Source organism: Gorilla gorilla, chromosome 1, assembly GCF_029281585.2.
Source record: "Gorilla gorilla gorilla isolate KB3781 chromosome 1, NHGRI_mGorGor1-v2.1_pri, whole genome shotgun sequence".
In the NCBI taxonomy this organism is placed as follows: Eukaryota; Metazoa; Chordata; class Mammalia; order Primates; family Hominidae; genus Gorilla; species Gorilla gorilla.
In genome coordinates, this window is record NC_073224.2 from 20,059,734 (window position 1) to 20,076,934 (window position 17,201).

The 17,201-nt window shown below is 42.9% G+C and overlaps 2 protein-coding genes across 6 annotated transcripts in view; one reads left to right on the top strand and one right to left on the bottom strand.

The window, feature by feature from the left end:
• Positions 1-465: 465 nt before the first annotated feature.
• EXOC8 (exocyst complex component 8) lies at positions 466-5,760 on the bottom strand. Its single transcript, XM_004028579.5, has one exon. The coding sequence runs from the start codon at positions 5,758-5,760 to the stop codon at positions 3,583-3,585; it is 2,178 nt and encodes a 725-aa protein (XP_004028628.1). The 3' UTR covers positions 466-3,582.
• Positions 5,617-17,201, top strand: part of SPRTN (SprT-like N-terminal domain) — a 32,722-nt gene continuing 21,137 nt past the window's right edge. For 2 of the 5 annotated variants that reach the window (XM_019031844.4, XM_019031843.4), the window contains exons 1-3: positions 6,400-6,620; positions 7,791-7,890; positions 15,689-15,817. In XM_019031844.4, the coding sequence (XP_018887389.2) occupies positions 6,400-6,620; positions 7,791-7,890; positions 15,689-15,817 (450 nt within the window). Of the gene's footprint in view, positions 6,621-7,790; positions 7,891-15,688; positions 15,818-17,201 lie in introns of all 5 variants that reach the window. The other 3 variants (XM_004028580.5, XM_055373088.2, XM_055373097.2) reach the window with 3 other exon arrangements.

Sequence of the window (17,201 nt, forward strand, 5' to 3'; positions counted from 1 at the left end):
CCAATTTCTAAGCATCTTAAGAGGACGAAGTATGTTTAAAATTATTAAAATTCTTCTGCACTCCCACATTACAGTCAATATGAAGCATAGCATTCAATACTTTTAAATATGTGATAGTTTCCTCAGGGTATACATATTACTTTCAAAAGGGTGAGCCTGGCCGGGCATGGTGGCTCACGCCTGTAATCTCAGCACTTTGGGAGGCCGAGGCGGGTGGATCACCTGAGATCAGGAGTTTGAGACCAGCCTGGCCAACATGGTGAAACCCCATCTCTACTAAAAATAAAAAAATTAGCCGGGCATGGTGGCGGGCCCCTGTAATCCCAGCTACTCAGAAGGCTGAGACAGGAGAATGGCTTGAACCCAGGAGGCAGAGATTGTAGCGAGGAGAGATCACGCCACTGCACTCCAGCTTGGGCGATATGGGAAGACTCTGTCTCAAAAAAAAAAAGCCGAGCCTTGTCATTTAGTTCCTAGGTCTTGTGGCCTACATTTCATTTTATTTATTTAGAGATGTGCAGATGGTATAAAATCTACTTTTTTATAATAAATTCACATTTTGTACCTCTGAAATTTTCCATTCAAGGGATTTTTAAAAAATTGAGATCTGATTTATTCAGAATTCTGACGGTAAGCAGAACACTTACTTAATTTAGCAAACAGCTTCCTAAGTATCCTCCCCACATAAATAAAACAAAAAACTAGGGTCTTCAGAATATTTCAGTAACAAGAATATAAAAATATTGAATACCAACTAAAGAAGAGCAATAGATACAATATCGTAATATCACTTTTATCCAGTGTAAGACAATTTTTAAGCTTTATTTTTATGAAACATTTCAGATTCCCTCATATCACAGCACATCAATAAGCAGTATGTACATAGACTGACTTTTATAGTACGTCATGTCCCAAATTCCCAATCCTAGGTAAGATATCAAGTTACAAAATACAAGTGCCGATAATTAAACTATAGGTAGTATATTAAACAAAAGTGAGTTTTTAGCAATTATGTGAAATAAGGCTTTAATCAAAGCAAGACTTACTGCCACAGGTGTCTTTTTTCCCAAGAGTAATTAATTCAATCAAGCTCAAGTGACAAGTTTTATATTCTTGAAGCAAACAAGAAAAGGCAATCAATGCTTAAGTGGTATATTTTAGTATATATTACATTTCTGGACAATCTCTCATTGCATTCAATTTTTAGAACTTGTCTTGGGTCTAATAAAACAAAAGAATTAGAGAAGAAAGCCCACGCCACTTTGAGGAATGTAACATAATTGTTTTGTCTGGGTACAAAGGTACGTTACAACACTGGGGGTCTTTAGTCAAGTTCCCATACTAATTGACTCACCAAAGCATACTTCCTTCAGCTACAACTGTAATTGGAACACACAGATTTTACCTGAAGAAAATCCTGTACTTCCAGTTTTAAAAAGCAGACAATTCTATGAAGAAGCAACCATTTAAATATCTAACTATACACATTTAAGTTTTTACAACTTCATGCCTTATGAGGAATTTTGATTTCTGAAGTATCATTCCACAGACTCAGCATCATATATTTATACATATTTCATACAGTATAGTATTAGAAACTGTAAATGGCACAGAATAATCATAATTATCACAAAATTTTAACAATTTCCAGTGATCTTAAAAAGACAAATTATAACCGCCTTTGCTCAGCTAAGATATCCAGTTATGGTTACAACTTTCGAAAATCCTAAAGTTATGTGAAAAAAATTAGTCAAAGAAAATCTGTAAATCTGATACTTTCCAATATTTTAAATATGCACAGCTAAAGAGAAAATAAAGGGGTTGATCTGGCACATGAATAATTAAGTCAATGAATTTTACAACCCTGAGCCACTTTGGCAACTATTTTAGGTTTCACATAATTTTCACAGTCTTAGTACCACCATTTTCATTCAGATAAAAGAAATGACCTTTTGAAATCATGGGCATCAAATTTGGTGCTTATGGAGAAGAATCACAGCTAGAAGCTAGAGACAAAATGGATCACAGCAAGCACAGTTTCCCTCAAAGTATAAGGAACGCTATAGTATATACAACAGCGATAGTTTAGAAACCTTGGGAAGCTCACATTTCTTTAGTTATTTTGTTTTACTAAACAATTTGAAGTAAGCATTATATTCATGTTTAAAAACAAAGTAAGGAAAAATAAAAAATGAAACAAAAATGCAGCATGGAACATTTTAGGAGTCACAGAAGGTTCTCTTCCCTTTGTTTTGGGCACATTGTCTCACCTGTTTTCACTGTTACAAAAAGAAAACCAAATCTCTGCTCAGAGTGGTCATAGTGAGAACACTGAGATTTGCATATGTTTTTCTACTTTCCCATCCATCTAGACCCTGAAATCTAAATAAATATTTCAGTTAAAACTTTTTTTCCATTTGCATGAAGTCTGGGTCACTATATATCCTACCCTGAATGGGGGAGGATGGGACAGCTATATCTTATACTGAAGCGGTGGCAGCTAAAACCTGGCAACTGCTGCCAGAGTCCCCAATGTGTCTTGCTTATTATTTTTTAAAATGTGACAAAGACAAAAGCTACAGCTGGAAACTCACACAATTTAGAAATATGTTGAAAAATTTTATTATAGTCCTTAGGATTTCCAAGTAAATGCTCCCAAATCAAGTATTACAAAGCTGCTAATTAATTAGCAACTGAAAATTAGCCATTCAAATTATATTAGAAATATTTACTGAATTGTTTTTATGAAAGCTTCCTCTTGGATTCTGTAAGGATCAGAGTATCTGAATCCACAAACCAGCTAGTTTCAAGAAAGAATTCTTTTGACTTAAACTTACCTTAAAACCAATTTTCCCAACTCTTCCTTTTCCCAAATAGTCCAACGTTTTGAGGAGAAATATATGAGGCAGCGTGTTTTATACGGCACTGTACCCTTTAGGAAACCTAACATTTTAGTGAACTGGGAAACTTTTCACAACATACTTAAACTCTATGTATTTATAGATATTATGACTGTGCTGTATAATATATACTGTGGGGGGAAAAAAAAAGAAGAAAGAAAAGACTAGCCTGGGCAACATGGCGAAACCCCATCTCTACAAAAAATACAAAAATTAGCTGGGTATGGTGGTGCCTGCCTGTGGTTCCTGCTACATGGGAGGCTGAGATGGGAGGATTGCCTGGGCCCGGGAGGTCAAGGCTGCAGTGAGTCGAGACTTTGCCACTGCACTCCAGCCTGTGCGACAGGGTGAGACCCTGTCTCAAAAAAAAAAAAAAGAAAAAAGAAAAGTTTTATCAAAGGATAAAACTGAAATGCTATAGTATATAGTGTGACCATAATTTCAGAAGAAGAGAATTAGCATAATTTAAAAGGATAGCTAGCATACTATATGTTTTAATAATTCCAGTATTTTTGTTACTTGGGCTTATTTTCCTCTTTTTGATTTTTGTATTTTTAAGAGGGCACTTTTAATTTTCAAGTTGTGTTTGAAACTACAGAGTATGCTAATACAACTTAATATAAATATAAATAATATATAAGCTCTCTCTCTGTATATATACACATATAAACAGACCCAAGCATTAGACCACTGATGTTGTACTTTCAGGATTCACACGAATAAGTCTAGATGCATTCCTCAGATCTTGGAGTTGCTTGGCAGGTTTCCCCACACCTTCTTCAAACCTTTTCTCCACCACAGGGAGGACTGTTTCATATAAAAAGGATGCATTCTGCCTGATAAAAGCTTTCTTCTCTGGATCCTGCTCACATCGAAGACTATAATCCACATGCTGAACAGCAACCAAAATGATTTCCACCAGGCTCTCCAAAAGTACCATGTGCAGCTCTGGGAAATACAGCTTCAGGGCCTCTTCCAAGAAGCCCATGGTCTGTTTGGTGAAAGCAACCACTGTGTAACTTAGGTTCACCCAGCAGTCATCCCCTGTGTACTGCTCAAAGTTACTTACCCCACAACTTTTCATCTCTTCTTTGAGCTTACCCAGGGCTTCTGGCGTCATCAAGTTCATCCTCCTCCACATCTCTTCAGAGTTGCGATGTTTAGTGGCTTCAATGATGATTTCTTTGTAACTGTGCAAGGCCCCTTGGATGTCTTTCACCAGAAGGGCATGGATGATGAAGGTGAGATCCAGTCCGATATCACCCAGTTGCTGGCAATGCTCCTTAGCCACTTTTACACACTCAGCTGCTGTAGAGAGGCTCTCCTTACTATCAAACACCTGCTTGCTAAAAGCATCCACGAACATGCCCATGGCTGATCTTGCCCAGACCACAAAGGCAGAGTAGCAGCCGCTGTCAGTGCCTGCAAAATCGATCTCAAATTCTCTTGCAGTCTCGAGAAGGCTGGTAAAAAAGACATGGCACAGCTTATGAATATAGAGTAAAGTGGCACCTTCAATGCGAAGCTGACGAATTGCAGTATGAACAGCGGCTGCCCTGTTTCTCAAAAATAGCTCACAGGCCTTCGTGCACTGGCCCAGCCGGATCAGTTGCGAAACTGCTCTGCGAGTAGCCTTCGGACCACCTCTCAGAGAACGATCCGGGGAGAGTTCGAAAACTAGCACCTCAGTGAGCTGTCGAACTCGCTCCTCCACTTTGGCCCTTAGTTCTTTTACAGGAGGTGGGCTAGGTTTATCTTCCAGGTAATGGTTCAATTTATCCAGCAGGTCAACCGCCCCTTCAAAGTCTCTCTGCGCAATGCAGACATCCAGGTCTTCAGGTAACTCCTGGATCCATTCCATGGAGAGGTCCACTTTCTCTTCCTCTACCTCAGGAACAGCTGGTTCTTCTTCTTCGTCATCCTCAAATGGGTTAGTGGCCTTGGAAGTCACTTGGGGTGGCCCTCGAGGGGCCGCTGCCTCCTCCTGCTCCCTTCGCCTTTTCTCACTGAGGGCTCTCTTGGTGTCCTCCAGCACTTCCAGCCACTCTCGTTTGATTTTAGCATTTTCGGCCTGGAAAATACGGCTCTCGGGGAACATAAGCAGCTTGAACATGTCCTTCATGGGCGGGTTGTCCTTGACATTGACTACGGCCAAACCATCTAGGGAATAGAGAGCGTTGTAGCGATACATCCCACGCCGCTGAGGCAGCCAGGTAGCCACCAACAAACAATCGTTCATGAGGAAGCCGTGCACCCGCTGCAGTTGGGCCATGTGGTCCGCATCGTATTCCACTAGGTCCCCATTGTACACCAAGTACTGTCCCGGCGTCTCCAGCAGATGCCTGCAGCCTTCCACCTTCTCAAGCAGGGTGGTGAGAGTGCGCTGCTTTCCTTCCTCGCCTGGACCGGAGCCGTCGCGGGAGGCACCCCCGGGGTTGGAGAAAAAGCCGGCCTGGCCTCGGAGGTGGTCTCGGCCCCCCGCCCCACCGACTCCCTCCTCCCCTCCAGAGGCGGCGGCGGCTCCGGCGGCAGCAGCGGCAGGCAGCAACGTAAGCGGGATGCTCTCCAGGCTGCTTTTCTGCTCGGTCAGCAAGTGGCTGAGCTGGTACATCTCGCTCTCCAGGTAGGAGATCTCGCGGGCCGTCTCTATGAACTGCCGGTAGTTCTGGTAGACGTTGCGCTTCAGGTTCTGCGCCGTCTCCTCCGCCAGCGCCTGGATACGCTGCCGGTGCTCCTGGAGGTCCCGGTCCCCATCCGACTGCTGCGAGAGCTGCTTCACGTACAGCCGCGCCTCAAAACCCCCTGACTCCAGCTGCCGACGCAGGCGGCTCGCCCCACTGTCCGACATCGCCATCGCCATTTCTCTGCGGGTCTCACGCACTCACTGTCACTATCGGCGCCGCAGCCGCCGCGGCTGTCTAGACCCACCCAAGGCCAGCCGAGCTCCTGGGCTGAGGAAGCAGGAATGGGAACGAGATGAGTACGCCTGCGCCGGGTCTAAGCGTCAGACACTGCGCCTGCGCAAGTGAGCCGAGCGCAGACATTGCGCCTGCGCAGCAATGCCATCGGTTAAAATGCATGCGCAAGATGAGCTATTGCGGAAGTGAGGGGAGGGAGAGGCCGAGAGAAATTTCGGTACTGCGCATGAACCGAGCGTGACGTTGAGGTTTGAAATAACCGGCAAAGAGTAAAGGCTGAAACTAGCTTCCTGAAAGCTTCGTAGGGCCCGAGCCCTGTGAGCCCAGATTCTGCGCCCACTAGGAGGTGTCATGCTGACTGCTTTTTTTTAAAGCCCTAGAATCTTGGCTTCGGCGTTTGGGGTAAGCTCCGTTCTCGTTGTCAAGCGCGTTTCCGCGAACTCTCGCGGGATTGACGGGCAGTCTCGAGAGCCGGCATCTCCTAGGAGCTAGTCCTGGTCCTCGGCTAGGCGGCTTGGGGTCGCGGCGTAACTTGGGAGCCAGCCTGACGCCGGCGGACCCCGCCTGTGATCCTGGCAACGATGGATGATGACCTGATGTTGGCACTGCGGCTTCAGGAGGAGTGGAACTTGCAGGAGGCGGAGCGCGATCATGCCCAGGAGTCCCTGTCGCTAGTGGACGCGTCGTGGGAGTTGGTGGACCCCACACCGGACTTGCAGGCACTGTTTGTTCAGTTTAACGACCAATTCTTCTGGGGCCAGCTGGAGGCCGTCGAGGTGAAGTGGAGCGTGCGAATGACCCTGTGAGTTCCGAGCCCCGCTGGGGAAAGAGGCGGGACTGGCAGCTTTCCTGCAGCCCCCGGCCCTGGTCTTCTCTCCTTTCTCTAGTCCGACGGTCCCAGGGGGGGGTCTGGTTTTGGGGGTCTGGTTTTGGACCTGGCAGTTCCTGCCTCGGCGTGTTTCTGTCTTCCTTACCTTTTCTCCCACTCGAACAATAAGAAAGCTGTGTAGACCACACCGCCACGGTTGGACTCAGGGCCATAACAAGAAAAGAGATTTTTATTTGAATCTCACTTAACTTGAAAATAACAAGTTCCTGATTTGCCTTATGATAGTGCTGTAGGACCCAGAAGGGAGAAGCAACCAAATCTGCACCTAAGAAAGTGCTGAGGACGCAGAGTAACCGCCAAAGGATGTGTGTTCTCCTCCTCTATTCCCGTTAGGAAACCCACTTTAGTGAGCTCGTGTGTTGCATTGGGGATCTTTAGTGATGCTTTTGAAACGATTCTTTTTCGACACGCTAAATTTCAGAAATCCCTATTTGAAATAATAATCTACTCCTGCACGTGAACAGGGTTAAGTTTAAGATACAGTTGTATCCCAGCATGGTTGTTTTTGAGTTGATAGAAAACAACCTACAGTCAAACAAATTAAGATATGATATTAAATTGTGTTTAAAGTACCAATTTCCTTTATACAGGCGTCTGTTATGATTTTGGAGATATGCTACTGGAGATATCTGCTTGTTAATAACACCAAACTGTAACTTGTCGGAAGGAGACTGGGAGTAGCAGAATAGGATTGCCTTTGAGCTGTTGCAGCCTAACTAGGGCAAGGGGAGCTGCAGTTGGGCCATGTGGTCCGCATCGTATTCCACTAGGTCCCCGTTGTACACTAGGTACTGTCCTGGCGTCTCTAGCAGGTGCCTGCAGCCTTCCACCTTCTCAAGCAGGGTGGTGAGAGCGCGCTGCTTTCCTTCCTCGCCCGGCGGGGATCGGAGCCATCTCGGGAGGCGCCCGCGGGGGTTGTAACTAATTAATTAGGTGAAATGCAAGTATCTGCTTACCAAGGGGGTATACTTTCATGAAAGCCATCTGCCAACTGAGTTCTCTTAGTGTGAACTGCCCAAGAATGTGTAAGGACTTGGGCATATTTGGTCAATGTAACACATTTTTATGGTGATTGTTTTCTAGGTGTGCTGGGATATGCAGCTATGAAGGGAAGGGTGGAATGTGTTCCATCCGTCTCAGCGAACCCCTTTTGAAGTTGAGGCCAAGAAAGGATCTTGTAGAGGTATTTTTCGTGTAAACTTGCTTCCTAGCGCAGTAATTTACAAGTACTTGTCATTGATTTAGACTGCTGTGAATTCGCGTGTATGTATCGTTAAAAAAGGTCACTTTGCCCTCAGTGCAAGCTTGAATTATGGGGCAAACAATAATGAACACCTTATGTTTTGTATAGTGCTTCATAGTAAAAAAAAAAAAAAAAAAAAAAAAAAAGGCTTCTAGGGGCCGGGCGCGCTGACTCACGCCGGTAATCCCAACACTTTGGGAGGCCGAGGCGGGCGGATCACGAGGTCAGAAGATCAAAACCATACTAGCCAACACGTTGAAACCCCGTCTCTACAAAAAAAAAATACAGAAAATTAGCCGGGCGTGGTGGCCGGTGCCTGTAGTCCCAGCTACTCGGGAGGCTGAGGCAGGAGAATGGCATGAACCGAGGAGGCGGAGCTTGCAATGAGCCGAGATCGCGCCACTGCACTCCAGCCTGGGTGACAGAGCAAGACTCTGTCTCAAAAAAAAAAAAAGCCTTCTAGGTATATTATCTGTTTTGATTTTACAACAGCCCTGTTTATGTTCATGTGTTGCTGTTTTCATTTTTATGAGTAAAGAAATTAAGGTTCAGAGAGGTTAAGTAACTAGCTTACGTTACTTATTTAGAAACAGAGAAAACAGGATCCACATGTTCCTGTTGAGAAACACAAATTTTGATTCTCCTCAGTTGGGCTGCAACACTGCTGTGCTCTCAGGACACCTAGCTGATCTGGCAGTACAAACCAGTGTGAGGGCACGCTTCACATTTAGAGCTGGTACTTAAGTTCTGCTAGCAGAATGGAGCAGTGGGAGCTGAGGCAGGAGGATCTCTTGAACCCGGGAGGCGGAGGTTGCAGTGAGCCGAGACCGCGCCATTGCATTCCAGCCTGGGCAACAAGAGCGAAACTCTGTCTCCAAAAAAAAAAGAAAGAATTATCTGTACAAAAGAGCACAGTGGTAGTTTCTCAGCATGGGGTGGGAAGCATGTTAAAACATGCTTGGAGATGAGAGATGCTGTTTTTAAGGATAATAAAAGGCAATGGATTACATAACAGTGTGACTATACTCAACACTGAACTGTACACATAAAAATGGGTAAGATGGGGAATTTTGTTAATTTTTTTTACCACAGTTTGTTTAAAAAGTAGCTACTAAATGTAAAGTGGTACAGTAGAAATACTTGATTAATGAAAAAGAACAAAGCTCAGATGATAGAGAGAAAGGTAGGTGTAAACAAAATATCAATTAAATGTAAGTGGACTAAACACTCCATAAAATACATGGAATGGCATGCTAGATTAAAAGAGACATGCTTACGGTAAAGACACACTTATTTTAAGTTTAGAAGGATGAGGAAAAGTAATCATCCAAACACTTAACAGCAGAAAACTATTGTGGCTATAAGGTCGAGTACTCATTATCCAAAGTGGGACCAGAAGTGTTTCAGATTTTTTTTTTTTTAATTTGGTATATTTGCATTATACTTACTGGTTGAGCTTCCCTAATCCAAAAGTCTCAAATCTGAAATGGCTTTAGTGAGCATTTCCTTAGAACATAACCTTTAATCATCTTGTAAGTGCTCAAAAAGTTTTAGATTTTGGAGCATTTCAGATTTTGGATTGTCAAATTAGGGATGTTCAACCAGTATTAGTATCAGACTAAAGACTTCAAGGGAAGAAGTTTTACTAGAGGAAAAGTGGGATATTTTATAATAATAAAATAATCTATTAAGCAACAATACATAATCTCCCTAAAAGTAATAACATGACTTTATGAGGCATAAATTAGCAGAAGCAAGAAGAATGTACAGTCAGGCTGGGCGTGGTGGCTCAACGCCCATAATCCCAGCGCTTTGGGAAGCTGAGACAGGCGGATCACTTGAGGCCAGGAGTTTGAGACCAGCCTGACCAACATGGTGAAACCCCGTCTCTACTAAAAATACAAAAATTAGCTGCGTGTGGTGACACAACCTGTAGTCCCAGCTACTCAGGAGGCTGACGCACAAGAATCGCATGAACTCGGGAGGTGGAGGTTACAGTGAGCCGAGATCACACCACATTACTACAGCCTGGGGTGACAGAGCAAGACCCTGTCTCACTACAGCCTCAACCTCCCAGGCCCAAGCAATCCTCCCACCTCAGCCTCCCAAAGTGCTGGGATCACAGGTGTCAGCCAAGACGCCCAGACTCATACTTGTAGAATGTTAACACAACCTTCTTAGTAACCCAATGAATAAGCGGAAAAAAAAATACACATTTTAAAAAGTTGAACAGCATGATTAACCAAATCAGCCTTACAAGGAGCCCTAACTGGAAGAGTTGCTTAATGAATATGTATTGGGTAAATGATTACATAAACACATGAGAAAAAAATGTTTTTAAGTAGTGGGTGAGAAGAGAATGGGGAATGTGTAATAGTATCAAGTGAGCATTTCCTGTTGGCAGAAAGTTACAAAATGACATTTTCATCAATGACAGGCCCCATATATAACAGTGGTCCCATAAGATTAGAAGACAATATTTTTATTTATTTATTTATTTTTATTTTTTGTTTTTTGAGATGGAGTTTTGCTCTTGTTGCCCAGGCTGGAGTGCAATGATGTGATCTCGGCTCACTGCAGCCTCCGCCTCCCTGGTTTAAGGGATCCTCCTACCTCAGCCTCCCAAGTAGCTGTGATTAAAGGTGTGCGCCACCACGCCTGGCTGATTTTTGTATTTTTAGTAGAGGCGGGGTTTCACCATGTTGGCCAGGCTGGTCTCAAACTCCTGACCCCAGGTGATCCTTCTGCCTCGGCCTCCCAAAGTGAATGGGATTACAGGTATGAGCCACCATGCCCGGCCAAGACTATATATATTTTTTTTTTTTTTTTTTGAGACGGAGTCTCACTCTGTTGCCCAGGCTGGAGTGCAGTGGCGCATCTCCACTCACTGCAAGCTCCGCCTCCTGGGTTCAGGCCATTCTCCTGCGTCAGCCTCCCACACAGCTGGGACTACAGGCGCCCGCCACCATGCCAGGCCAATTTTTTGTATTTTTTTACTAGAGACAGGGTTTCATCATGTTAGCCAGGATGGTCTCGATCTCCTGACCTCGTGATCCGCCTGCCTCAGCCTCCCAAAGTGCTGGGATTACAGGCATGAGCCACCACACCTGGCCAAGACTATATTTTTATTGTACCTTTTTTCTTCTTTATATTTAGTTGCACAAATACTTACCATTGTGTTGCACTTGCCTACAGCATTCAGTACAGTAACATCCTGTACAGGTTCATTGCCTAGGAGCGGCAGGCTATACTCTATAGCCTAGGTATATATACTCTATAGCCTAGGTGCATATATATATATACACACATATATATATATTGCATAGGCTATACCATTTAGGTTTGTGTAAGTACACTCTTAAGATGTTTGCACAATGACAAAATTGCCTCACAATGGATTTTTCAGAACATATCCCTGCCAAGTGAGGCACAACTGTAGTTAACTAAATCATAGAGAAGGGGGTTCAGAAAAGGAACAGACTTTATCTGGTTGAGGAGGTCAAGCAAAGCTTTATAACTGTACATTTTGTTACTACCATCACCACTCCTGCTGCTCACTATTGAGCACCTATTGTGTGTCAGACTTTGGACTAAACGTCGTCTTTACCACAGCCATGCAAAATGAGGATATCCCATTTTAGGGATGAGGAGCCACTTGGAGCCTGTCCCAGGTCTCATGCTATGATTGAGCATGACTCTAAGGCTCTTGTTCTGTCCCCTTTACCATTCAGCTCATCACTCCTGCGATTAAAACATGGAGAGGTGAGCATTAAGGGACGAATTGTACTTTTGACAAGCAGAGATAGGACAGGAGGCTACTCTTGGCAGAAAGCATGGGAATAATGTGAACAAAAGTGAGTTCACACAACTGGGGGCATATTTAGGACTAGAGGTAGTTCATTTTAACGCGATAGAACAGTCATGGAAAACAGAGGTATTTTGGGACTGTGTTGTATATAGATCCTTGAATTAAGACTAAATGTGGAAAATGATAGATATAAAAAAATGTTCAGTACCATTTTCAAGATGTTTTTAATGTTTAATTAAATTGAACCAAAAATCAGGAACCTAAATTTGTTTCTCCTTTATGAGAATAGATCTTTATCATTACTCTAATTTAGAACATCGAGAAACTTTTGCAGTACCTTTCTTGAATTTGAGTCTTCTTCGTTGAGCGGCATTTACTTGAAAAATAAAGTTCTGGCTGGGTACAGTGGCTCATGCATGTAATCAGATAGTTGGATTGCTTGAGCCCAGGAGTTGACCTGTCTGGGTAACATGGTGAGACCTTGTCTCTACAAAAAATTGAAAAAAATTAGCCAGGTGTGGTGGCATGCGCCTGTAATCCCAGCTGCTCAGGAGGCTGAGATAGAGGGATCCCTTGATGCCAGGAATTTGAGGCTGCAGTGAAATATAATCGTGCCACTGCACTCCAGTCTGGGTGAAAAAGTGAGACCCCGTCTCTGAGAAATAATAAGATAAATAAATAAAGTTCCTTTTAAGAGATACAGTTGATAATTTTTAGAGGGATATATGAATGACCAAGTTAAAATGTTTGATTCTCTCATTTTTCTGTTCAGCATAATTTTATAAGACTAAAATTCATTAATGACAGTCTAGTTCTTCTGAAGGAAATTGTTTTTTAAAAAAATTATGGAGGATCATGAAAAAGGTATGTCTTTGAAGATCTTCATGATTTTTGCTTAAAAAAATTATTTGTATTTTTTAGAGCAAAAACCCCAGCAATCTTATATGCTTTTGTTAATTTTGCACAGAAACTTGTGCATCTTTGGTGTGGAATGAGCAGTAGGTTTTACTGTTTGTTTCAAGTTTTCATGATTTCTGAATCAAAACCCAAAAGCTGTAGAAAGCTATACACAAAGATGTCTTGTTCAGTGTCCTCCTCTATCTTGAACTCCTTACTTGCTGTAGGAGCTGTTAGTTTCTTTTCATTTTTCTGTTTTGCAAATATTTCTATTCATTTTTATTCCTCCTCCCCACCATACAAAATTTTTCTTACACAAAATACTATGTACATTCTTCTGTACTTTGTCTTTTTCTTTTCTTTCTTTCTTTTTTTTTTTTTTTTTTTTTGTTGCCCAGGCTGGAGTGCAATGGCATGATCTCGGTTCACTGAAACCTCTGCCTCCCAGGTTCAGGTGATTCTCCTGCCTCTGCCTCAGCCTCCTGAGTAGCTGGGATTACAGGCGCCCGCCACCATGCCTGGCTAATTTTTGTGTGTTTAGTAGAGACGGGGTTTTACCATGTGGGCCAGGCTGGTCTTGAACTCCTGACCTCAGGTGATCCGCCTGCCTCGGCCTCCCAAAGTGCGGGGATTACAGGCATGAGCCACTGTGCCCAGCCCCCTGTCTTTTTCATTAATACGCTCTATAGCTTTCTCCAAACCATTTCATTTAGATCCTTCTCATTCTTTTTTATGGCTGCATAGAATTCCATTATATGGATGTATAAAACACTGGAGTTATTTCTAATCTTTTGCTATTATAAGCAGTGTCACAGTGAATACACCTTGTGCATATGACCTTTCATGCTAGTCTAGGTATTGCTCTCTCAGAAGACAAATGCATTTCTAATTTTGTTAGATGCTACCAAATTTTCCATTGGAGAATTGCACTCCCACCAGCAGTATATAGGAATGTTTATTTTCCCTTAGCTTTACTAATGGTGTCAAACTTTAGGAGTTTTACCAATCTTGATAAGCAATAAATAACATCCTAGTGTAGTGTTGGGTTTTTGTGGGGGTTTTTTGTTTTTTGAGACAGGGTCTTGCTGGGTTGTCCAGGCTGGAGGTAATCATAGCTCACTGCAACCTTGAATTCGTGGCCTCAAGTGATCCTCCCATCTCCACCTCCTGAGTAGCTAGGACTACAGATGCACAGCTAATTGTTTTATTTTTATTTTTATTTTTTTGTAGAGACAAGGTCTCACTATGTTGACCAGGCTGGTTTTGAACTCCTGGCCTCGAGCAATCCTCCCACCTCAGCCTCCCAAAGTGCTGGGATTACAGACATGAGCCACCACGCCTGACCATCCTAGTGTAGTATTAATTCGCATTTCTCTTTTTATAAATAAAGTTGGGCATTTTTTCTTTTCTTTTTTTTTTTTTTTTTTTTTTTTTGAGATGGAGTCTTGCTCTGTCATCAGGCTGGAGTGCAGTGGTGCATTCTCGGCTCACTGCAACCTCTGCCTCCCAGGTTCAAGCAATTCCCCTGCCTCAGCCTCCTGAGTATACTGCTCGGACTACAGGCGGGTGCAACTATGCCCAGCCAAAGTTTTTTTTTTTTTTTTTTTTGTATTTTAGTAGAGACAGGGTTTCACCATGTTGAGCAGGATGGTCTCAATGTCCTGACCTCGTGATCCGGAAGTTGGGCATTTTTTCATTTGTTTGTGGGTCATTTATACTTCTTCTGTGAACTCCATGGTCTTTGCCCATTTTGAAATTGGGTTATCATTCCCTGTTGACATTAGGAGCTCCTTGTATATTAGGAATAGCCTGTGATAAGAGTTATACATATATTTTTCTGAGTTTGTCTTTTTACTTGGTGTTTTTTTCCTATAGAATTTTAAAGTTTTGTCTGGGTGCAGTGGCTGACGCCTATAATCCCAGCACTTTGGGAGGCTGAGGCGGGCAGATTGAGGTCAGGAGTTTAAGACCATCCTGGCCAATATGGCCAAACCCCATCTCTACTAAAATACAAAAATTAGCCAGGCATGGTGGTGCACGCCTGTAGTGCCAGCTACTCAGGAGGCTGAGGCACGAGAATCACTTGGACCGAGGAGGCAGAGGTTGCAGTGAGGAGAGATTGAGCCACTGCACTCCAGCCTGGGCAACAGAGTAAGACCCTGTCTCAAAAAAAAAAAAAAAAAAAAAAAATTTAAAGTTTTTATGTAGTTGAATTCATTGATTTTCCTGGATTTTGATTTATAGTCAAAAAGGTCTTCCTAGAACAGGGAGTTCTTAACCTGTGATTTTCAGAGCTTTAGATGTTACACAAATTTGAGTACCCCTTCTCTGAAATGCCTGGAACTAGAAGTGTCTTGGATTTCAGATTTATTTGGATTTTGGAATATTTGTGTTATTCTTACAGGTGGAGCATCCCAAATCTGAAAATCCGCAATGCTCCGATGAGCATTTCCTTTTGAGTGTCATGTCACTGCTCAAGAGTTTCCGATTTTGGAGCATTTTGGATTTTCAGAGTTGGGATGCTCAACTCGTATGCAATATTTTGTGAATGAGTGCTTATATAATTTTTATAGAATGAGGTGGGTTTTTTGTTGTTGTTGTTTTGTTTTTGTGAGACAGTGTCTCATTCTGTCACCCAGGCTGGAGTGCAGTGGCACAATCACAGCTCACTGCAGCCTCAACCTCCCCAGGCTCAGAGGATCCTCCCACCTCAGCCTCCTGAGTGTAGCTGGGATTACAGGCATGCACCACCACACCTGGCTAATTTTTGTATTTTTTTTTGTAGAGACAGGGTTTCACCATGTTGCCCAGGTTGGTCTCCAACCCCTGGGCTCAAGCGACCCTCCCACCTTTGCCTCCCAAAGTGTTGGGATTACAGGTGTGAGCCACTGCACCCGGCCTAGAATGAGTTTTATCAGTTCTGAAGGAAGCCTGTGATACAGAAAAGGTTAGACACCAGATAGAATAAGAAAATTTATATTTTCCAAAGTGTCATACAGACTCTAAAACTAATTTGAATATTTTATGTTCCAGACCCTCCTGCATGAAATGATACATGCCTATTTATTTGTCACTAATAACGACAAAGACCGAGAAGGGCATGGTCCAGAATTTTGTAAACATATGCGTCGCATCAACAGCCTGACTGGAGCCAATATAACGGTATAGAAAGCCATATCTGTTTATGATATTTAGTAGTTGTTTATTCAGTAACTCCTGAGATTTAATTAAAAGTAGAGAACTAGGTAGAAACAAGTATCTTTGAGGATTTTCCACAGCGAACAAGAGGGCTAGAGAAGCAAATTGGCTTGTCTGGGACTACATGGTGGAATGGCAGCAGAGCCAGTGATATCCCCGCGGCCTCTGACCTCTTCTGAGTCAACATTTTACACATAGGTAATTCAGGCCTGCAGTACCTCTCTTCTGGAATCATCATGATCTCTTAACTTTGTTTCCTTATTATTGTCTTTTTTAGTCCATCCTGTATCCTGCTACCATTGCAGATGTCGTTCCCTCATCAGAATTCTTCTTTGATTCCTATCTCTGTATAGCATTGTAGAAGATGGCAAAGCCTCAGGTTCAAAAAGCTGGAGGCGTCAGACTGCTTGGATTCAAATCCTGGCTCCACCAATTATTAACTTTCCTGTGCCTCATTTTATATCCATGGCAAATGAGAGTAGTAACAATACCTATCTATTGGATCCTTGTGAGGAGAAAGGATTAAAGGAGAAAGCACATCAAAACATTTTAGCCCAATCTGACACTAATTAAATATTAGTTTATTGTATTCGTTTTATTAAATAACCTTGTTCCTTTTTTACTGCCTCCATCTCTGCTGCCTGTGTCCTGTTTCTTTAACTGCACTTTTGACCTCCCTGCCTTTCCTCAGGTGTGGCTTCCCTAAGGCGTGCCACTGCTCTGTTTTGTGTCCGAATGCTTTTCATCGTTCCAGTGGCATCTCATTTCTCCCTCTTTTGAATCCTCAGCAGATATTTAAGCTATTACAATTTTTTATGCTACTTTCATACTTTTGAACGCAGGGTAGGTCTTGCCCATCTTTATAATACATCTGTATAAGGTGTATAATGTACTGAATTGAATATTAATAGGATAGATTAAATTCTTTCTTATGTTTGGGTATTTCCTTCCTTTAAAAGGCATCAGAATCCACTGTGATAGAAAATGAACAGTGCTCAACCGCCATGTTTTGTTTATTTATTTGTTTAAGATAGGGTCTTGCTCTGTTGCCCAGGCTGGATGCAGTGGTGCATTCATAGCCCACTGCAGATTCAACCTCCTGGGCTTAAGTGATCCTCCCACCTCAGCCTCCTGAGTAGCTGGGGCTACAGATGTGTGCCACCATGTCAAGCTAATTAAAAAAAAAATTTTTTTTTTTAGAGACAGGGTCTCACCATGTTGCCCAGGCTGGTCTTGAATTCATGGGTTCAAGTGATCCTCCCATCTCAGCCTCCCAAAGTGGTGGGATTATAGACATGAGCTACCATGCCTGGCCTCTCCATGTATTACTGTTTTCTAGCTATCAGTT

Excerpts from the sequence above, each read along its gene's own strand:
- EXOC8 (XM_004028579.5), bottom strand. The coding sequence starts at position 5,760 with ATGGCGATGGCGATGTCGGACAGTGGGGCGAGCCGCCTGCGTCGGCAG.